The sequence below is a fragment of the Athalia rosae genome, chromosome 4 (assembly GCF_917208135.1).
Source record: "Athalia rosae chromosome 4, iyAthRosa1.1, whole genome shotgun sequence".
NCBI lineage: Eukaryota > Metazoa > Arthropoda > Insecta > Hymenoptera > Athaliidae > Athalia > Athalia rosae.
In genome coordinates this window covers 18,997,289-19,020,043 of record NC_064029.1, presented here as the reverse complement: position 1 = coordinate 19,020,043, position 22,755 = coordinate 18,997,289, and the positions used below count along the sequence as shown (strand labels likewise).

Below are 22,755 nucleotides of genomic sequence, written 5' to 3'. Positions count from 1 at the left end.
CCGAGTCGATGGATCAAAGGATTGATCAAGTGTGAAGTGGATCCTAATCAGGTGTTGACGGATTGCCCGACACTTACTAATAGTAGGAGTATTGACATCCACCAAAGGTCTGATACTACTTCCTAACCACCTGCTATAAGGTCAAAGATTATGTTTACATTCATAGACGTGCCGGCCATGAATTTGCCTGAAAGCACATGTAAACATAGGATATTGGAAAAAGCGACGAGGATTCGCCTTTTTACGACTGAGCGGGAGACCGCTACCGGTGACCTCAGCGAGAGCGTGGGTCTTATACGTTCCGAACGTAGTGTCTGTAGCGAGAGAGGCCGCGAGGCGGTACGCCGCGCAACGGTGGAAATACCAACAAGATCGAGAGAGGGGGAGCGCGGCCCGCCAAAGTATGAAATCTCGAGCTACTGAATCGCCGCCACGTTTTCCATCGTATCTCGGGAACCAATGATCGAAATTCGATGATTGAATCGAGATTTTCATTACCCGTTTGCGCGTTTATGGATATTCTAATCGCAGCTTTTAAACATTTCGACAATTGGCGTGAACAAGTGGTCTGGGCATGGCTTCTGAGAGTCCTCAAGTAGTCGAAAAAATTTCATCGAGTTCAAAAAACATCATGAAATAGTGGCCCATCTGACCTGAAAGCCCTTCCGTACAGATTTAAAAGCTATGTTCAAAAGAGTTTGAAGGCGATTGGAGACCAGTAAATTGAAAGGCCATCGTTTTGACATGGAACGCCTCAAGTTTATGCGGAGAAACTGCAGTTATCATTATACCAATATGATTTCTGGTCAGTGAGGTAGCCATACAATTATTCCAAATTATATTACGATCTTTCTCTCGGCATGGAAGTCAACAAACCTCTACCACGCCGGAATAACAAATTACCTAGAATCGCGTATAGCTGCGGCAACGCAAGGAAGTAGGGGAAACCTCGAGGGAAGTGAGAAACGTCGGGCGTCGCGATGCCAGATTGAGTCGTGCCGGTACCTCTGAAGACGTCGCACCTTGAGGAATATCCCGAAAATTTACTTAGGTATGATCATTACGTAGATATTTCGTCCTCGTAATAACCATCCACCTCCTCACTGTCTGTTGAAATTTAATTCACTAGCTGCCAGCTCCGACTGATTTGGCTTCGTTGACCGAACACACTAACCCTTGACACCGAAATCTAATATAGTCGAGAGATTCAGGATAGAGAGCAACTAGGTTACTTCGCCAATTTCGATGATTGACGTACCGAGACTCCGTCCATCCCTCCGACGACTCGCTCATTTGTATCTGGTTGCGCTTCTGTTTTTTGTTGTTTTTTTTTTTTTTTTCTTTCCACCAACTTTACAATCGACAAATCGACAGAAGCTTATTACCAGCCATTTTTATCCCAATCCAATGGGACATAAATAAAGCGTACGTACGAACGAACAGATACTGCCAGAGTACCGTAAATTCTAGAAATCGGGGTAGGGAGTCATTGATTCCATCGTCGCATTGATTCCTTTGGAAATTTCAAGAAGATGTACGAGTGTTAGGGAAACGAAAATATCGACTTTGTTATACGCGGGTACCGAATTATCATTTCTTCTTCAGAGTCATAATTATTCGGTTTCACCTGGACCGCTTGACCTTTTCTCCTCTGATTCTCAAACGGCATTCGATCCGATTACTTTGGATTTTTCTCATTTTTTCCATAACGCACAGTCGCGAATAACGGGTAAGCGTGGCTGCACGTATAAATGAAAACGTGTCATTGGCGACTTTCCAATGAGTAGAGTAAATAGTTTGGTACATTAGGTAATGAGATTTTGTAATCGATATCGTCAATCTAAAACAATGTCTGAGGTCTAAATTTGGCGCCTGGCTCTTCCTCTTCTCTTCTCTTCTCTTCTCTTCTCTTCCCTTCTCGTCTCGACTTCTGATCTTTTCGCCCGTCGCTTGCAATACATCGAGTTCCTATACGCGGGTTATGTAACCGAAACATCTCGCGTTACTTTTTCTTATTTTACAATCGGCGATCGACCAGATTCCGAATTTCCTTCGATCATCGTTGCCCGATTGTACAACATTCCACGTACTATTCGCTACCGACAACGGACATATTGTCGCTGCGCGATGTCGTCGAAGAGAACAATCACAAGGACAGGTGGTCAGGGGCTGGAAGAGTATCGCACCTCGAAATTATTATTTCAAGAATCACCCCCTATAGCGAGGTATTAATAGTACAAGTTCGATGCCAGCGATAGAATATCCGTTAGCGATGGACGGTAGGCAAGGCAAGGCTTGAGAGTTCGGTGGAAATAAAAAGAGATACGGACGCGGTTGTGTAAATAGTTGGCATCTATTTTTAGTGATAAGTCACGCTTCACGCAAGTTGAGGATCTCATCGAGAAGACCATTTCGGGAACTCGTTTCGGAACATGGGTGCATATACATCCGATTACCTGTACCGAGATATCTCTGCATCCCGCGCGCGGAAAGGAAGTCGGCGATATTTTTGAAAACCTACGCGATTTTCGCACTCCCCTCTCGTCGCTTTACCCCGCTTTCTCAACATTTTTGACCCGCTTACATCCGCATCACCAATAACCGGGGACAAAGCCCAACCCGGTTAAGCTCGAGTCAGTGCGAAAACAAGTTTTAGCATCGCGTCTCTTAAACGAAGAAGACACCACCGGACGCCCCAAGCTGTGGATATTTTGATACTCTGCGTATGTTGGTAAAGTTGAAGGCGACGCATACCGTCGAACCATTCGTGAAACACGAGCGCATGCACGCACCCCTCCGCATCTCTCGGGACGTACGGAGCCTTTGCGAAAACGGACGGAACAAGGGAGACGTCGATGTCATTATTCGTTATCGTAGCAACTTCGAAAGGGGCGCGGTTAAATTAACCCTCGTGGCTACGTAAACATCCAGTGGATTCGGGTACACTGTGCTTTTAACCGCGTCGACTCCATACGGTTCTGAAGTCCGGGCCTACGAGTCGATAGTTAAGTTATAAACGTCATAAGTTATTAGCTGCTATTTCGGTCGTCTGATGTATTCCTATGCCAGACGAGAGGCACGTGGGCGACGTACGTGAAGAGCGGCCGGTTCGCCAACTGGTTGTGAAACGACATGCAATTGAAATATATGTACCGATCGCGGCGAGTTTGTGCTAATTAATTGGATGCTAGAATTGATCTCTCATAATTCCAATGATGCGTTGATCCCGCTCAATGTGCGAAGAGTTACGAGTTGATCGTGGTCGTGGTGGACATCCGCACAAGTCCAATTCCGCTTCGGGTACGCGCTTCCTGAGATAACGTCAATACCTGGAATGAATGCGGAGAAAATCCTCGTTGTCGATAGCAAATCAAAACCGTGGACCGTCGAAGAGGGGAAGCTTAATTTTTCAACTAACGATCGCACCGATTATTAAATACTATTGCAGCTGCCAAAAGACAAAAATACTCCGTAGCTCGGATTCTAGCACATCGGCGACAAACACCTCGCAATCGCCAACTCCGCATTGTCGTATACCCTGCCTTTTATTAGGTATGATATCGTACATCGATGATGAATCCTCGAATCGAACATCCACCCGACCTACCGAATTCCCGATGATTTTACCTATCTTACCCTACGTCACTCCATCGCACGCACTCGAGTTGTTGTTCGACGGGAGCGCGGTCAACATCGACGTGCATCCGATCCCTGGGAACATGAACTTTGGTCAACTGCCGAGTAGTCAGTCACCCGTTATCACCGGGCGGCTGATTACGTATGAGAAATTCTGTTACCTGCTCGCCGCGCACGTGTGTTCCATGCGTGTGGGCGGAGTTGTCTCTTCGTGTGTATTTTAAAGGCGGTGGATATTTTTTCAAATTGACGGCAGCATCCACCAAGCAGGACTTGTCGATTTCGTTCGTGGCCTAGTCCGAATCGACGTGGCTAGGGACTCTAGACGTGACGTTGGCTGTTCAGCTGAGCCACGCTAGGCTAGTTGCTGGTTCACGGGCGCCAAATTAGATTCGATCTATTTCCGACCGAGGGACATTATAGAAGAGTGTTCCATTTTACAACTAGTGGCCCAAAAATCGCTCGGGTATTGGCTTTTACAAACAGAGGCTTCGTCTCTTTTGTCCCTCCCCCTCGATTCATATTTTGGATGGTGAAAATTGTCGGATAAGTAGGAAAATTCAGTGGGATACGAACAGGCGTCACTCTCGCCGGATGCCGGACGATGGAAACGTACCAAACCCAAACTACGTCGGAATTAAAGCTGAACTCGAAAAGTCTTCAGATTTCTACAAGAGTTGTTGCTTAAAATAGTTGCTTGTCTCACTGCATGTAAATATGTGCCCTAGAGAACGTGTTTCGTACGCTCCGCTGAACCGCTCGAACCAATTCGGCGTTCCAATGTCACCTCGATTTTCCTATTTACAGAAAAATAAACACCAAACTCGACAGCGAAGATGTCCAGGCCGATTTTGAGCAGGCCGCGTACCCGCGTCTACGGATGCAACTATGACAAGGGGGAGTCATACTACAAGCCAATGGTCGACCACCTCGATCGGAAATACAGCGGACGACCCCTTTTCTCCGAAGCAAGGTCTTCTCTCGCAGATGAGATCGCCGCGCGCCGAAGCGACATCGGTAACAGCTTCAGTCGTTTTCCAAAATGGTTTTGAGCAGTGACACGCAATTTTTCTTGAATTTGTGTGACGTTGCATTTCACAACACAATCCCGTACGTCGGCATGTGCCCTTGCACAAACTTCTAGAAAAGAACACACACGTGTCCAGCCTACCCCGACTATACTTCCTACACCCTCGTATCGATGTTATCGTCACCACCCAGCCTGGCCGTGTCCTCGTGCTTTTTTTTCGTATTTTTCGTTTTTTTTTTTCTCTCGTTTTTCCCCCACCTCCGATTCATCTCTGTTCTCTTTTTTACGTCTACTATTTCTATATTAATCTCCACCGTCGCACCAATTTCGCCACAAACTTAGTCACAGTGCTTCGCACTTAGATCAATGTAACGGAAATCGTGACTCCAGAACCCGTTGCGACAGGGTAGATTGAGATGAGAATGCAATTCATCCGATCGTTACCGAGATGTTCGCTCACTTGCAAAGCGGTAGATTTCCGAATCACGATCCGCCCCGACAAGGGTGTCCCCCCTGGTCTCATCTTAATCTCTCGTCCGCTGGATCACGCTTTTTCTGAATGTATATATGTATCGTTTGTTGTGTTGTATAATCTATACCGTTGTCCATAATCATTGTATTATCATCCAATTGTTGTTTAATAAATTTTTGGTTTCGGAACAAATGACTTTAAATTGACTAGAGTCCAATTTGATTTTGACGTCGCATGCCACACTCGTTAACTCGATGTACCTAGAACCGTTGACCTTATGCCTTAGTTTTATACAGCTATGTAGCCTGTAGGTAGACCATTCTTAAGTTTTGTCACAGTAACGGCATTTCTGTAAACGTGGTTTAAAAATCGCTCTAAAACTAGAGGAGTTTCCCAGTACTCCAAGCGAGGATTTACTGTACGTAGATTTGCTCACAATCAGATACAAATAATCGGTTACGGCTATACAGGGATCTGCTGAGATTGGCGAACTCTAAGTTTCTTTACTCTCTCGAAACAGAGCCGAGTGAAATTCTGCTCCAGACCGTCATCGACTGGACACGACACCGAAACGAGTACTTGGAAGCTGATTATGTTGGGGACTATGCTTCTTTCGCCACTGCTGACCGCACCGCTGGACTGTGTGGGATTCTAGCGTACGTCTGCGATTAGTTGAATGCCCGAGTCCAAGCCTCAAAATGGGAGATTCCTTCTGTCCATGGAGATTAAAAAAAACTTCATCACCCCCGCGCGGATCTACCGTGAAGGAATGGTTTCGGTCTGCAGACTTCGAGTTCGCAGCATAATGGCTACTTGCCACGGAATCTCACCATCTCAAAGACGAAATGTCACAATTCGGAGTAAAAACGTTGCCTTGTGGCCTTGACCTAATTCAAAATAGCCGTAGACTCATATTGCAACGATCCACGATCGGATACCGATGGACACGAGACTTATGTACGAAACAACGCCGGTGATCGCGATTACTTTCCATTTTCAAGCTAAATATAGGTAGAGGCACATCGGACACAGTCCTGTCGCTTATTCGAGCTTCATTCCAGCGAGCTTCCTCTCCGACGGAATCTACGTCGCACTCAATTTGTTTCGATCGGTTGCAGGTTCTCGCGACCTTGCTGGTTCCTGCAGCGACACCTTCGGACGCGACGTTGACCTTGATACCGAATTTCGTCCCCGGGCCCGACCCTCGAACGACTTCTTTGCCGAAGACGAAGACACCGTGTTCGACAGTCATGGACAGAGGTCACGTCGCTCCACCACCGGCGATAATTTCGCAAACGAGGTCCAAGCCACGACTCGTCGTTTCAAGGCTCGCGTTGCCGCCCTCGGTTACGACGAGGACCTGGAAAACAACGTGCGCCCTAAATACGAGCCCGGCGCCAAGCTATTCGATTCCTTCGGCGCGACTATCAAGTCGGAAACGGAGAGGGCCAGGTCGGCGATCGAAGACGCAGAGTCCGCATTTAAACGTCGATCGAGGTTCGCCGGCGAGGAAGTTACCGAGGAAAGGCCGGCGATGACCAAGTGGTCCAAGTTGTCGGGAATCGAGGATGACCTCCCCAGCGCAGCCGCCAACCGAGCTAAACAAACAAGGGCAAGGCTGAATGACCTCGAGACGGAGATGGAGGAAATTGCCGACAGGCAAGCGAAGCGCGAGCAGCGTAGCGCTGCTTTACGAGCGTTTGTTAACGAGAATGCGGCCGCGAGTGAAAACGTTGCCTCCTTCAATATCAAGAAGGTCTCCGTTCGCTCCGAGAGGGCCGATAGGTCCGATAAACACGTTTCTTTTTGAAAAACGCGTTATTTCGTCGTAACATTTCGAATCGCCGGCTTGTACCGTGCAGGCTCCACGAGTCCTTTCGATCTATCTGTAAGCACGATCGATCTTGTGGGATATCAATGATAAATAAACATCTGGAACAAATTGCATGCCAGTTTCTACCATATTTCCTTCCCGCAATATCATCACCAAGCATACCGAGAATCCCTGCACCTCCGGTCGCTGTGTCGTTTCTCTCAATGTTTACGTGTAATTCTTATCTCTTTTCTCGAATGTACCATTCATTATGCCAACTGTGAATAAATTACCGTTACTCTGTTCACCGGAATATTCAATTACCGCTGCCAAAGTATACTACCCACCTCTTCCCGTCCGTTCGATGTAACCGGAACCGTTCACAGATCCGTGGTACTTTTTTCCAGCGGTTAATCTCGACGATACTCACCCACCGACTCCAACCATTCCGTCGATTGGTCGTCGCACCGTCGACGCTACCTGTTTGTAACCAAGTGGATATCAAATACTTGATCTATTGCTTTGGCTGTCGCTGCTGTGAATTTCGCCTAACGATTCGCTTACCGCTGACAAACGCGCTTTTACTAACATTTCAGGAACACGGGGCTTAGCAGAGTCCCGCGATAACTCGTTCGATGACCTGGACCTGGTTTATGACAAGTGCGGTCGCCCCGTCCCCGGGGATAATTTCGAGGATGATTTTGTCGGGACGCATAGACGATTCAAGGAACGAGCCGCAGCTGCATTCGATTCCGACCTGGCGGAACTCCGGCGCAAACGAAAGGACTTGCAGGTAACCACGAACTTTGTGACGAGTAAACGCATCTTGGAAGGTATCCGGTCGCAGCTACTTCGTAACGAGTCAAGTTTAATTTTCTATTCGCAGGAAAAAATGTTCGATATGATCGATATAGATGCAGAGATAGAACGAGCGAAATCTACTTTGGAGGCAGCTGACTGCGCCTTTCAACGTCATGCCACCAAGTTCGACAACGAGGACCCCGGCGAAACGACGATGACGGACAAATTCAACCGGAGTAGAAAAATGACGGACGCAGAGGTAGAAGTGAAGCAAAAACCCAGCGGTCCGTTCAAGTGGTCGCAGGTCTGTCAAGCCGACGATGATATACCCCTCATGTCCGTAAGGGCTAGAAAAGCTAGGATCAATTCGCTGGTAAGCGAGATGACGGCCGCCGATCCCCCTTCCGAAACTAGGGATCTCAGAGTCATAGGAAGGTCGATGGAGAAAGGTGACAAGAGAAAGAAGAGCGTCTCGTTTTAGCGAATGTACGCAGAGATGTGAAAAAGGGAAATTTATCGTTCATGCCCGTTCGTTGTCCATTTATGAAAAATCCAATGGTAAACTAATCGATTTCACCCTCATCGAACACTCGCTCTGCGCTCTCTGCCCTTTCGACGTGCGAATCTTCATCGCCGTTTCAAACGTGAGCAGCTGCAGTGGAAACTGTTTCGTTCGAGAAAATTCAACCAAAAATGTATATTGCGTAGGTTTGTTAGCATCGCTACTATTCGCTCATTGTCAGCCAAAGATTGCGATTCAAATAATAAAAAGTAAAGAAACCTCCTTGGATGTGTTCGATTCTATTGGCAGTCATTATATACCTACCCTTAACCTTGAACTACACGTTAGGTCAAAAATCGTGGTCAAAATTAATTGCGGATCGATGAACCAGATCTAGTCGTCAACGCCGGTCAAGTTTCGAAACAGTGATCGAAATGTTGATCGAATGTTGCGCCAGGTCCTCCGTTGCCAGCGTCCGAACGTGCAAAAGTTTTCTACAATGAACGCGGCGATGGTAATTTGCGACATGGGATTCCACGGATAGCGTGAAAGTCGATTCGTCGCTAGAGAATTTGATCGCGATAATTCGTAGGTTGCCGAGAGAAGGAAAGCCGCAGAAGAACGAGGAAAATGGTCACGTCGAAAAAATAATCTCATCAAGCGGCGACCACTTCTCGATTCATCGCTGATTTTTCTCGTCACATTCTCGTTGAAGGTACAGGAAGGGCGCGGCTTTGTTGCCGGGCTATCGGTATTGTGCGAACAGTAATGAAACATCGGTAATGACATCGCCTTCACCTCAATTTGCATACGTTTGAAACGAAGAACGCAGACCGCAGGTGCCTCAACAATACCAATCGCGTTCCGATAATTACGGAGGAACGTATACTTCTCCGAGAATAAATCCGGGGATGAGTGTTCGTCGATCGTTCGAGGCACGTATTCGTCACAGTTGATCGATGTACGTGTATTGATCGATCCAAGTCTGCCAAGTGTGGCGGTAATGATTACAGCAAGTTGTGCGTGCCAGACCATTCTACACCCCCAACCCCCGCGAATTTTTGCGAAGACAGTCGCCCGAAGCATGCGGGCCGTTCTTTCACGGGGCGTTTAAGAGGGGATGGGAGATGGGAAGGGGGTGAGTGAATCGTTGTAAGCTAAAATAAAAGCGTAGGAGAGGAAGGACGAGGGAGTAGTGGTATCGGCAAGTGGTCGACGAGAAGTCGAAGCGACAGAGTGTTTCTCGCTAGACGGTCTACACAGGTGTTTCGTACGGTCGGAAATAAACTACAGGTAACGAGGATCTTTGGTTCATCGATCGCCGCACATTATTCGTACCGTCGATCAACTTTAACGCGCCGCATCTATGGGCTAAAAAATAGAGATATCGCGACAACGTCGGTTCAGGGTAAAACGGTGCAAACCCCCTTACTCGTGTGTCGGGAATCCGCGGTAGTCCGATTTAATTTTGCCATAACAGCAGTCCTGGCTCCCAAACGATAGAAGTTACGAACTCGTTGGATTCCGTCGTGATGGTGCTACGAATGAGGGATTTGAGATTAGTTGAAATTCGCAAGTCTCGCGATCGTCGCTTCGAAAATCAAGCCATTTATCCTTCGACCGTACAGAACTCTCTGGTGCCCGCTGGTTGTACACATAGAATTCTGGTGCTTGTGTCTGAGCGTAACGTTGATTTTCACTTACTGTTAGTCCGCTGATGAGTGGCAAGGTTTAATTAAAGAAAACATACCTTAGCTCAGCCTAGTTGCTGGTTCGTCCATCATCGATGTCATCTATTTTCAACCTCGCTCGGCACCGGCTAGTCGTTCGAACGGGTCTATCCGAGGGCCACTCAGGTTCCAGGGCCGAGAGACGGTAGCATCCTGCAGAATCGCTGACGCCTCAAAATTAACGAAAGCTACCCTCGATCTCAAGGAAAAAGATCAAAACGATGGCTGTCCCACGCCTCCGTTGCTTTGTGGCTGACACTCGGCGATCGCGACGTAAAGTCATCACCGTGACGCGTTCCATGGACTCGAGCTATCGAGTAGTCGTTGACGGGATAAAGAAAAAGTAACCAAAGTACGATATACCGTTCGATGGAATTTCTCGAAAACAATAGACCTCCGAACGATACCGCGACGAACAACGCAAGGATCTCGAACGGTTGTCGATCGCGGTTCAAAATAAATTGTTAACGCACCCCTCGGGTGCAATCGTCCCTGGGCAATTTTAAGATGTGATCGGGATTCTTCGATCTGAACTGTATTATCTTCAAGGGAACGAATGAATTTCAGGAACCACCAAAATGTGGGATGACGAGCCACCAGCGTGGGGAGTCGACGACGACACCCCTGCGGCCGACGGGACGACTGCGGGAGCTGATGGGGAAGCTGCGACTGAGCCCGTACCGGTCATTTTGCTGGCAGATCGCGAGAAGGCACCCAAGCCGCACTATACCTTACACTGGGTACGACCGTTGATACTCTGGTACGACTATCTTCACGATTACAGGTGAGTACCGGATAGTTTGGTTTTCGCAAGCCAACGACTCATTCGATTTGTCGTTCTCGTTGAAGAAAAAATTATTACGACGATGTGATCGACTACTTGGACAAGAGACAGAGGGGAATTTGGCGCGAAACCCCCCGAGCTCAGGAATGGTCGGAACGAGCCCTGCGAACCTATTATTCAAAGATTTATCCAAAGAGCCCCAAGCACTCGGCTGACATGCACTATTGGATGACCAAATTTGCCGAACCCTCGAGGCACTACAGCTACCACACTCGCGCCTACTATAGTCTCAAGTATCAGAAGATCCTTTAGGATGATTTTGTGATATTTGTGTATCACTGTCGCCCACGCGGGGATGCACACGCAACATTGGTACAACAGGAACCTCTCTGCTCCCAGATAATTCGTTATTCGTCCATCTCCGGTTTTTCGATAGTTTTGTAAAAGTTATTCATGAGAGAAAAAAAAAAAAAAAAATCAACAACAATGCGAGATATTGCACCGTATATAACATTTAGCACCGAGTGAAAATGTCGAGGTCCTCGGACGCGTGGGTGGGCAGTCGTCGTTCTGCCTTATACCCGTTCATAGGGAATATTCGTTTGCCAAATGTTTTCCTCGAGAAAAGTATTAACGCAAACCAAGTGGCAGCATTCGTCTGTCGATTTCAAAATACACACAACTCGTGTCAATTGATTCCAATTATCAGTCAGCGTGAATATGTAGTAGTGAATAGATTCGCAAAAAATTTGTGGAAACCGAACTGATTGTCACCTTTCCCACAGTCGCTGGATAATGCGTTATCCTCCGCTGAATATTATAAAGAAATACTTATGTTAATAAAATACTTAATTGTTACATGCGAGAGTTTATGTTCGTTTTTACCCCTCGAGGACGTTGAAAAATACCCCGGTATAAATATTGTCAATTTTAACGGTTGTGATAATGTCAACACTTGAATTAAACGTGATTCAACACAAAAATTATTTTTTTCTTTTTTTTTGTTTTGTCAGTAGATGCATAGATCTGCGTATATAATAATTGATCGATGTTCGTTGTAACCATTACGTGACAAATATACGTTGAACAGACTCAGAGCAACCGTGATAAACTTACGAAGTTTTTTATGATCGTCACGCGCACAAATAATCTTACCTGCAATAACAATCGTATTTATAAATAATTACAGAGAATAAACAGCAGTTTGAGTTCAGATTAAGTTATCAATCCCAACTCAAGCCACGCCGCGCGGTGTACCGATGGGGAGATCAAAGCACAGCACCGACAATGACGGTAACAACATTATAGTGTACAATATACCTGTACGTGGGAAATTAATGATAGATGATCTCATTATTGCGCGTTTTATGTATCGAGGTAAAATATTCGTGGGTTGTACATGGTAACATCGTTACAAACCACGTTTCTGCGTCAAATTTGTGAAATATTAACGAAACTAATTGAATACATTAGCCGCAGGTGTGCAACTCGAAATATACGATATATGCCGTATACGCCGCACCGTATGGGTAATGCTGTTCGGAGAACACGTACAAGATGTTGTTTCTCACATGTCGCAAGCATGGGTAAACTTGTAGAAGTACGGTAATTTTATCAAATCCGTTGAACGTAAATCTGACACGGTGTGTCGAGGGCATAAAACATCATTGGAAGAATAACGTCGATGGCCACTGGCGGAAGGTAACACCACTTACTTGCGAAGAAATGGTAAGTGTTGAATTCCGGCATCGAACTTGGTCAGTTCGCATATCTTGAGGTATTGTGTTTGCGAGTTATTTGTTCGTTTATTCATTTTTTGAATGTATTTATTGCTTCAAAATTGTTCCTTCATATAACACCCGGTACCCTTCGTATCTCGTATCGATATAACAATATTCTTGTAAGTATGATATATTATGAATGATATATATAATGTATCTTTTTTTTTTTTTTTTTAGCTTGACGTAATTATACAGGCATACAGGCCAAATCACAATTTGTTCGTTTTTTTTCTTTTTATTATTTTGTTTTCGTCACATCTATGTAATATGTCTAATACATTAGTTTATAATAATAACTCACATCAAATTTGCTTTAGCGATTGAATTTCTTTATTGTTATCATCTAATATCCTCAATGATTCATCAAGTAGTAGAGTATAATATAATTTGGTAGATCAATTATTCAATAATGAGCAAGAAATGAACAAATGTATCGGTTATGAAAGGAGATATACATATATGATATCATATACGATATAATATAATATAGTACAATATACTGTAATATTCATGTATGTGTAAGTGCTCTAATTAACTAGGTACAGCCGAAAAGGATTGGCGCGGTAATAATGAGCGTTAATTTGGTCATCTCACGACGCCTGGACAGCGTAAGTTTATATAGTTATATCAGAATAGGTTTTACAAAGGTTAGATAGTGATTTAATAAGAGTCAAGTGGTAACGAGAAAATGTGTAAGAGCAACGACAAAACAAAGTCAAACTTACGCCCAAATTTTTTTTTATCCTACAATCTTAGTATGTAGTACCTATCAATCGTATTATTTTACCTGGTATAAGGCGTAACGCTCTCAAGATACGGCATAAACTATGACAATATTCCGAAAAATAATAACCGCCTATTTATTCTGAAGATGATAATAACGATGATGACGACGACGACGATGATCATGATGATGGTGATGATGATGATGACGACGATGAAAGTATTAATTATAATAACTGTACATTGCTAACTTTTCACATATTTGTTGGCAACGCACTTTTAGTATTTTTACAGTTAATAATCAGCGCTACACAAATGACAACGGCTCAGGTTCTTTAGGTCAGTATTTATATTCACGTAATAATCTTTATCGGTATTCTTTCATCTGTCGCACGCAACAAAAAATAAATCGTCAACTGCGACGTGTGTGACGATCTCCTTGTCGTTCTGCATACTTTTTTTTGTGACACCCACCAGGACTCGCTAATATTTTCATAACGTGATTTCTATTGGAAAATGATTCATGATTTTCATCATCCTCTATGTGTATAATTCTCGCAATAAGCGACAGTGGGTGATCGTCATCACCCAGGAGGAAATATGGAAATTGTAGTTGATATAACTATCAGCTGATGCGAGCGAGCAGCTCGGGATCCCATTGCAAGACCAAGTGTTATCACATTTCTTTATTGGAATTGTTACGGAAAATTCTGTAATGTTGGAAAAATTTGATTCATCTCGTCTCGAGTTAGGATAACTTTAAACGTTGATCGGAACATGGAGATAAAATGAAATTCCACTTTTCACTTCACGTTTACGGGGATGATCGTTTTCACTTGCGATTAGCCTGAAGTACATCTGTGAATTTGAGTACAGAAGATATCCGACACAAAAACAATGAGCCGATGACCCGTAGTCGGTTCGGTCGAGGAATTCCTAAATGAATTTAAGTGGAAAGGATTCGCGGTCCTCTTCGTCCCGATCGGTTAATTTTACATATAATTATACGTGTATCCTCTGGCCATAAAAAATCACTGCGGATTTCCTACTCGGAAACAACACCGCTTCGGGCATCCAGCTTCTCGAGAGGCATGGATTTGGTGGGCGACGGGGTGCCTGAAAAGCTCGCTGGTATCATTTGAAAACTAACGATAAGCTAGTCTCTCGTCGGTGGTGAATTACCGCTGCATGTTGCGAAGCAACGACCGAAAGCCACACGGAATATCGGCGGTTACGTCATCGGGTAAATTCACAGGTGTAGCTTCGCGATCGAGAAACATAGGCACCATTTGGATCCATGATTGGATGAAAAATATTCTTTTAAATTTACATTATCCGAACCCCGGTCGATACTTTTGACATTGCATGCTGCGGAACTCTCCTCGCAATACGTAATACCCCGTTTTGTCAATTCGTGTTTATCGAGATTATTTTGCTTCTCGTCAGAGCGGGACTTGAACCATCTATAGCTAGCGGTCAGTGCATGCGTCGTGGGCCCGGAAGTCCTCCCGGATGGTCGGGCCCGACCCAACTGCGACAGACATTTGTACGTACCTATGCGGGAACGGCGACCCGACAAGTCAAAGTAACAAGTTATAGAGAGATGCAAGAAGAGGAAGGTAAGTTTTGAAAATAAGCGACACAAAGACACGATTATCTTTCACAATTCATATATCATTGAACAATTGCCGTTCGAGGAACTTGGAAGATCAGCATTTGGAAGCGAGAAAATAATTTTGATCGCTAACTATCGTTAGTTTTCTTGTCCATAAAATTTATTCATAACGTGTAAGGATTGAATTAGAGATGTGGAGATGTACCGGTGACACGTGGATATCATATTTTTTTAATATTTTTATCCGGAAGCCATTTTACAAAAATTATGATGCGCTCACCAGCGAAATCGTTTTCTGTGCGTACCAAACAACGCCGCTCAAGGTTTTCAAATTTCCGGAGGGAAATGCGAAAACGTAGATGGAATAGAATTATAGAAGAATATCGAGAACAAGAAGGAGAAGTTAGGGCAGGAGGCACGGGTTCTTACCCCTCCGCTGCGTTGGTTTCAACTTATCGGGATGACCGGGTGCCACTGGGCCTGGCTCCGGACGCGTGTCGCGGTCAGCCGCACGATCTTGTCGGGCCCGAGCACTCACTGGGCCTGCGGATCGCACTGCAACAGCCGTACTATGGACGGATCGCTCTTCGCTCCCTCGATGAATTCGTCTAACGAAAGTTTCCCGTCTTTGTTTTTATCCATTTGCCGGAAAATCTTGTCCGTTCTTTTTTCCGGCGTCGATTCGTCCTCCGGCATCTTCATTACGGTGCCTACCATCTTGTAGATCGCCTGAAATCACAACACGAACAACGCGTTAATCGAGCATTTCGCTATGCGATCGCGGTGACGAATTCCGCGGCGAATGACACCCCTCTTTCATTCCGTTCTCACGTTTTTAATATCTTACCGTCACTATTTCCAGCATCTCTTGCCGCGAGATGTATCCGTTACCGTCCAGGTCGTACATGCCGAATGCCCATTTGAGTTTCTGTTCAAGTTTACCACGGGATGTGACGCTCAGGGCGCAAAGAAACTCCCGAAAATCGATAGTTCCATCCCCGTTCGCGTCGAACGTCCTAAACACGTGTTCTGCAAACTGATCATACACCATTCGAATCCTTAGATTGTAGCCGTAAATGGACGAATACAAGGAGTCACTACGGCCGCCGCTGCAGCTACGAACAACGGCTCGATCTTTTGTAAAGTCGTTCGTCACGCGTGACAAATTACGCAAGCTTGTATGACCATTGATTGATTCCCTTCGCAATTCGTTATATTCGTTATTTCTATGCGATAACAATATTTTCAAGTAATACCTTCGATGCGTCGCCGTACGGAAAGAAGTTGCCGTAAATTTTCTTGAACTCCTCCACACTCAAGTGGCCGCTCGGACAATCCTTGAAGAAACCTTTGTACCATTCTTGGATCTCGGCATCTATCGAGAATGCAGGTAGACAATCGATATGCAGTCAACGAAACTATCGGCACCGTTAAAAATTATCAAGAAAAGTAGGTTGTACACCTCACCCGAGAACTCGGTGTTTTGTCTGAGGTCTTCCAACACTTCCGGCTTGAGTTTGCTGTTTTGTTTTCCCATCGTCGATGGCCTCTAAGCCCGCCTAATGTCGCAGGATCGTCGATTGCGTTCGAATACCTATTAGCTAATTTACTACCCTACTGGCAAAGTTCAGCGCTGGCGGCGCGGTGACTGGCAACCCACACCAGTCAGGCCTAGAAAAAAAGCAAAAATTCCATTACAAATGAGAAAGATACCGGATTGCGCTAAATTACGATTGGATCGTAGTTGTCGGAGGGCCGGTATTCATTATCTTTGTTTGATCAAGGATTATAATTGTCGGATCGGGGGGCGTCGATTTGATCTCGTTACGGCCTCGAGTAAATCGACGAGGAATCAAACGGAAACGCGACTGTCTACCCCCACGGTCGACCGAATACAATTCGGAATTTTGATCTTTTGCTCCGACCGCGGGTGTACTCAAATTTTTCAACTTGTTAAAATTGCTATCCCCGCCAAGAAGACACACACTCCGTCGCTATTCGTCGCACACATTTACGTTCACAATCACTCGGCACAATCTCACCACGGTGGCAAAACAAATCACACACAGCTATATTTCGTTCGCATTGCCTGAAACAGAAAAAAAATCGAGCCAGGGTTAATGATGTTCCATTCGTAGAGCATAGAAGGATTTATTTTAATAATGATGCTGGTGACGATGACGATGACGATGACGATGATAACGGTGACAGTGACAGTGACAGTGACGTGTATACAGGAGTATACGCATATTCAAATGCGAAAAGTATTTGTATAAACATATATAAACAACATAAACGTATATACATGTGTGTATCGTGTATGTATTTATATATTGTGTGAGTGTGCGTCTGTGTACGTATAGTTTCTATACATATATTTGTATATATGCAAGCATGTCAATGGCAAAGAATACGAACGCATGTAAAGCTGGCCATCGCTGTCCATATGAGTACAATAATTCTGTATATTTCTCATTAATCGTTACGATGACATGGTAGTACAGAATTCATACATGTTATTATATTAAGCATATAAAATTTATATGCGAGTGTATAATATTCATTGCTTAATCGAATCAAATTCTCATAATCCCTAGTTTGTGTTCCGTTGACATTTTATTTGTTATTCGTCGGTATACCTATGTACTTTCCGATTTTCGTTCGGATTAGATCAAGAGTAGTCTGAAATCATGGAAAACCCCCGAGCGTAGCAGTCGTTATACGATTCTCCCACTTTGTTGCTTTTGCACATTTACAGCGCACGTAAATTTCAAAACCAATGCAACTTCCCGCACATACTGACCAGAATGACAAATCCCAAATGATTTCTGAAAGCCGAATCTTGTAGGGTTGCACCTCTGATCGATAAAGTGGCAAGACTTATTTACAATTTCCCGATTTGATGACCCCGCAGCCGTCCTGCGGCCGCTGATCAGACGCGCAACCCTATCAGATAGGTAGGTGTGCCGAGTGATATCCGTTGGGAAAGTTTCTCATTGATTTCAAGTTGTGAAATTTCTTACCAACGTACGTTGTTACGTTAGCAATTTCGTGTTGTACTCGGTCATGGTTACGATAACCATCGGCTATCGCCTCGTGAACGCTACCGACGTTATATCGTGTGACATTATTTACAACGTATAGTGTACAAAAGATGCGTAATTCGCGAAAGCTTGTGCGCGACCTTTGATTCGGGAGACTCTGTATAATCACGTCCGTTGCGACACGTGTTACAGTTATGAAATATTTTATCACGTCGAATGGAAACTTGGCCAAATTTCCCGCGTGTTGCCCGTCCGCCTCACGCTACCAGACCATCAAGCCTCATAGGAATCGTCGTCCATCCAACCTTGCACTTTGTCTCATCCTCCGACAACGTTCGCAGAAAGGATGAGATTCGACCCTCTCTATGAATCGGGACCCACTTTTCTCGGCGTCAGTTTTTTGAGTTCCGATCTCGCCTGAATTAAGTCGACGCGATATTTATGGTAATTCATTGCCACGACGATATTGATTACAGGTGCGAATAGCAAAACTTGGCAGAGAATTTCACAAGACTGAAGAGAAGCGTGCGCGACAATTAATTACAACTCTGAAAACTAATCGGCTAAACGAGGCTTGATTGAATATATTTCTAACTCGAAAAACGTATCAGTGCCGTGAAAGAGCTGTAAAGAGGAATGATCGAAGGTAGTGTACCGGAGATGCAACCAAAGACCCGGAGAGTTCATGACCCAGGCGGATGGAATCATAGATGCGATGTACTCACATACGTACGGGTTTCCGTTGAAATTTACTCGGTCGTCCGTATCGTACGGTAAAATTAGCTTGCGAAAAAGAAAACATTAGTCGTCGGTTAGAAGATACACTTCGGTATGAATACAATTCGATATGATATGTAGTTGCGCTAGTTAATGTGCTACTTTGACATATCCGGTTCGAAACATCATATAGGATCACCAGCGCACGGACAACGTGCGAATACGCGGTACGTGTCGTTTAATAATTAATAGCACGATGATCGATTGTCGTGAGATCGGCGACGACAACTCGCGTTGCATCGCAAATCTTTTGCTTCATCTAGTTTCTTCTCTCCTAATCAGAACATGCAATTGGTCGAATGCTATCACTACAATAGACACTAGTCTATGTTTTTGCTTATGCTTGTCTAGATTCTAAGAATTTCAGATGACGTGAGCTTTGATAATTTTATCCGCTCTACAGTGATTAGGAAGTAAAATTTAATATTACAAGTACAGTGTGTAGACTGTAGAGTGAGTCGAAAATTTCACCAGCTACAAAAAGTGTTCGTTTTCGAGGAAACCATGGCCGTTAGCGCCTAATAAAATAATTGTGGGCGAGCAAATGTTCCGCGGCTCTGATGATTTCGACCAGACTTTCGAAAGCGACGGTCGGGTTCGAAGCTCTTGGCACTCGGTAACTCGACTGCCTGTCGAATAATCGTCGCCTTCCGCGGTCGCACGCCCACGTGAAACTCTCTTTATCAAATTACGTGAAAATTGCATGCGTGTGAAGTGCGTCTTTCTACTTATCGTTAGAACTGACAAACTTCTTTTTCGTTGTCACATGCACTTCGCATATGCCATCGTCAGTTGATCAATAACATTATATTTCAATAATTACCGTACTATATTAATGCGTATATGATACTGTACTTAATTATTATTTACCATACGTAATAACATATAAATGCTAGCTGGTGTGCAGATATCGTATCCCCCTTACATAATATTATGTTTGGTTGAATCTTATAATATACATACGTATACAACATTATTCATTTTTCAATCGATCAGACCCGACTCCTCGAAAACGAAAAACGACGGAAAAAAGAAAGTTTCATACGAAAGTTAGCGGATTCGAAGAGGGGGAGAAAGTTCTGATACGGAAATTGATCCTGGTGGCGGTGCCAGGGCCAGGCAAAGGGCAACTTCGGTATTTGAAACAGTGCTCCGTATTTTTTATTCCGACGTCCGAGGGACCGATTCATTTTGAATAAAAAGAACCGAAGAACAAGTGACTTTGAATCGACATGCGAGGAGTCAGCGACGTAGAACGTGATATCGTGGCGCTCGACCGCTCAATGTTGATACGGTGGTAGCAGCCGGGTTATTCAAGGTCACTCGTACTTCGGTACTCTGTTGACTCCAAATTTATTGGTCAGTCAGACGGCGAGAGAAAAAATATGGAGTCCCACTTCAAACATTGAAGTCATCTTTGCCTGATCTTGACGACGCCTGCACCTGAATCAATTTCGGTATCAAAACTTTTCACCTCTTTTTTCAACCCGGTTACTTTTGTATGGAACTTTTTTCGCATCGTTCTTTGTTTCCAACAAAATCGGGCCTCGTCGATTGAATTGAATAACCCTGTATACCGAAGCCGTTAATATTCGGCTGGCATATATTTTCCTCCTTCGTCACTTTATTGGTATCATATTATATTTATTGCAAAACTTCTGAATCTAACAATCGAATGATATCAAGAAATTTTGCAAGCGCGAGAAGCTTTGTGCTTGACATCGAGATATTATTAAGTACGACCGAGGGTATATTATGCGACAACTGCGGAGCGTCGAAAATGCCACCCCGGTGACTCGTTTCCACTAAGGTGAAAATGAAAAAGCTACAGATCGCGTAGAGGTACGATGAGGACGAATGTGATATCTATCAGATTCGAATGCTGGTTAAGAATGAAGATCGAGAATACCTACGTGAAAAGTGACCGAGGTCGGGGGCCTTTATTTAGAATTGATTGCTGCGACGCGGCGAAATTCCATATCGAATTTGGGGAGTTGAAATATTTTTCGATCGTAAAATTAATGGTCGAAACGGAGATCCCATTTCACGTTTGAATCATTTAATTATCGCGTAAGGTTAATAAACACCGATTGATTTCTGATACAAAAAAATCCGTTGACCCACGAATTTTCATTTTCACGAAGCACCGCTTGCGAACGAGTTGTACAAAATCGCTTCGGTCGCTAGTCGTTCGCAGAATATATCCCCGCGTTAATTATCCATTCGCCAATCTATGGAATGTACCTTTAAGTGTAATATATTTCAATTAGGTTTACTAAGTAATCGACTGGAATCGATGTAATTGTCAAAGCCTTATGATATAGTGAACACCATGATCCGTGTCCTCGTAAATGCAGTTGCATGTACGTACTTACGTAGAGAGTTTTATACGTGAATTCAGCAGCTTGGAGGCTGGAAACAAATGCGATCTTACAAGATAATGAACGATCGTCGAATAATTCGCAATTGATCGACTCTACTTTTGCTATCGATAAATATTATACATCGACCGATCAATGGATTCAGATAGAATACGACGCGTGTCTAGCTTAAGAGTATTTTGTACAACAAATGGCACGTGGCAACGTCCCCCACAACCTTCGATATCTCATCATCCGCGGTCGGATAGTTGGAATATTCATTCGCGTCCATCCATCGTTGACGTTAACGTACGTGTTATTTTTTATCAACCCGTCCTGCCTCTCCGTTGTTCAAATTTTCATTGCCCATTCGTTTAATCGCGAGCAACCTTGCGAAAAATTCTCCAACATAAATACGAACAAATGAACAATTTTGCATCGTCCGAACAGAGCACGTCGTCGGATCTGATCGTTGATGAATTTCTAACGTACAAGGTAATTCCGGGGAAGGGACAAGGAAAGTAGACCAATTTTTTTAAATTCACTCACAAGAGCTGAGACATTGAGGTAATTTCGGCTGTCGTGAGCACAGCACAGTTGTTGAAAAATCTATCACTTGTACAAATAGTCAGATTTCAAGTATCGGCTCCCGCCCCCACCCCCCCCCCCCCCATCACCCCACCCCCTCCCCAAAAAAAAATAATCACCCTACACGTGTGTACGCCTGAATTCAAGCCTCGTACGTAGCGACTTATGAAATTGAAATATTATTGGAATTATATTGTGGAGCGCTTTATCTTATCTCGTTGATGCGGAACGTGATTAAGGGGCCAGCATCTTGGAGAGCTCTTCGTCCTGGAGACACCCCTTCAAGAATTCTTCTTGCGTTAGCTGTCCGTCATTGTTTTCGTCCATTTTTGCGAATATATTCTTCGCTCGTTCCTCCGCACTGTCAGCCGGTCGGTTGCTCGAGCACGCTCCGAGCATGTCGTAAATTGCCTGAAACATACGGGTCAACAAAAGTTTGCACCGTTTCTGGGCGAGGTCGACCGGAAGCCCCGAGCCCCGGACATTTTATTACAACGTAACAATCCCGCAGCGCTATTCGATGCTCCCGAAATTTTTCTGTGACCATGTTGCGCATGTGAAGACCACGAGAACTTTACCATATTTGTGACTCGTGATGTTGGGGTGGAACGTTAGAGCACAGATAGTTAGCGGTATGCCCAACCGGATGATCATTCGTCGTACACCGATTATTCGGTGACTCGATTTACAAAACCACGGATCGCGACCGAGCCGGTTTAATCGCCATAATTTTTAGCTGTCCGTTCTATTATCGATTTGACGTGCGGTGCGGTATGGTGTCCGTTGAAATTCAACGTGGTTCGATCGATCGGCGAATAGTAATCGTATTTCACAGCGAATTGTAGCGATGACCAACGTTGGACCGAGCTGTAACTTGCTTTTGAATATTTTCGAACGTATTATCTACTAGTGGACGAATTTTTTTTCTGGCACTTTCGAGTAGAACGAATGAAATGATTTAGTCAAGTTCCTCGACCCAATTTCGCCCTGGCGACAGTGCAAGGCTCCCAGTACCGAATTCTAAGACGGAAATTGGTACGTGTCCAGACGTTCGGGAGTCATGTCAGCTATACCCGCACTTGCCTTTATATTTATCGAT

General features: G+C 44.5%; 5 protein-coding genes across 11 annotated transcripts in view; 3 read left to right on the top strand and 2 right to left on the bottom strand.

Moving 5' to 3' along the window:
• Window positions 1-900: 900 nt before the first annotated feature.
• On the top strand, window positions 901-7,256 carry LOC105693629. Of its 2 annotated transcripts, none has more exons than XM_012413680.2 (3): window positions 901-1,051; window positions 4,444-4,653; window positions 6,257-7,256. In XM_012413680.2, exons 2-3 carry the CDS (start codon window positions 4,473-4,475, stop codon window positions 6,946-6,948), a joined length of 873 nt encoding a protein of 290 aa, XP_012269103.1. In that variant the 5' UTR covers window positions 901-1,051; window positions 4,444-4,472; the 3' UTR covers window positions 6,949-7,256. The 2 variants fall into 2 exon arrangements, with proteins under 2 accessions (XP_012269103.1, XP_048509466.1); XM_048653509.1 differs by lacking the exon at window positions 901-1,051 and adding an exon at window positions 4,323-4,347.
• A 133-nt stretch (window positions 7,257-7,389) lies between these two features.
• On the top strand, window positions 7,390-8,530 carry LOC105693604. The gene is made up of 2 exons (XM_012413636.4): window positions 7,390-7,744; window positions 7,838-8,530. The coding sequence occupies exon 2, from the start codon at window positions 7,844-7,846 to the stop codon at window positions 8,231-8,233; it is 390 nt and encodes a 129-aa protein (XP_012269059.4). The 5' UTR covers window positions 7,390-7,744; window positions 7,838-7,843; the 3' UTR covers window positions 8,234-8,530.
• An 863-nt stretch (window positions 8,531-9,393) lies between these two features.
• On the top strand, window positions 9,394-11,626 carry LOC105693599 (flightin). Its single transcript, XM_012413631.2, has 3 exons — window positions 9,394-9,547; window positions 10,552-10,768; window positions 10,834-11,626. Exons 2-3 carry the CDS (start codon window positions 10,563-10,565, stop codon window positions 11,078-11,080), a joined length of 453 nt encoding a protein of 150 aa, XP_012269054.2. The 5' UTR covers window positions 9,394-9,547; window positions 10,552-10,562; the 3' UTR covers window positions 11,081-11,626.
• Window positions 11,627-12,682: 1,056 nt separating this feature from the next.
• LOC105693618 (neurocalcin homolog) overlaps window positions 12,683-22,755 on the bottom strand; it is a 35,004-nt gene continuing 24,931 nt past the window's right edge. For both annotated transcript variants that reach the window (XM_048654778.1, XM_012413661.3), the window contains exons 2-5: window positions 16,355-16,558; window positions 16,144-16,262; window positions 15,735-15,923; window positions 12,683-15,616 (exon numbers count right to left, since the gene is read on the bottom strand). In XM_048654778.1, the coding sequence (XP_048510735.1) occupies window positions 15,422-15,616; window positions 15,735-15,923; window positions 16,144-16,262; window positions 16,355-16,424 (573 nt within the window). In that variant the 5' untranslated portion in view covers window positions 16,425-16,558 and the 3' untranslated portion in view covers window positions 12,683-15,421. The remainder of the gene's footprint in view (window positions 15,617-15,734; window positions 15,924-16,143; window positions 16,263-16,354; window positions 16,559-22,755) is intronic.
• LOC105693619 (neuronal calcium sensor 2) overlaps window positions 17,023-22,755 on the bottom strand; it is a 30,187-nt gene continuing 24,454 nt past the window's right edge. For all 5 annotated transcript variants that reach the window (XM_012413664.3, XM_012413665.3, XM_012413663.3 and 2 more), the window contains one exon: window positions 17,023-22,067. In XM_012413664.3, coding sequence (XP_012269087.1) covers window positions 21,891-22,067 — 177 coding nt within the window. In that variant the 3' untranslated portion in view covers window positions 17,023-21,890. The remainder of the gene's footprint in view (window positions 22,068-22,755) is intronic.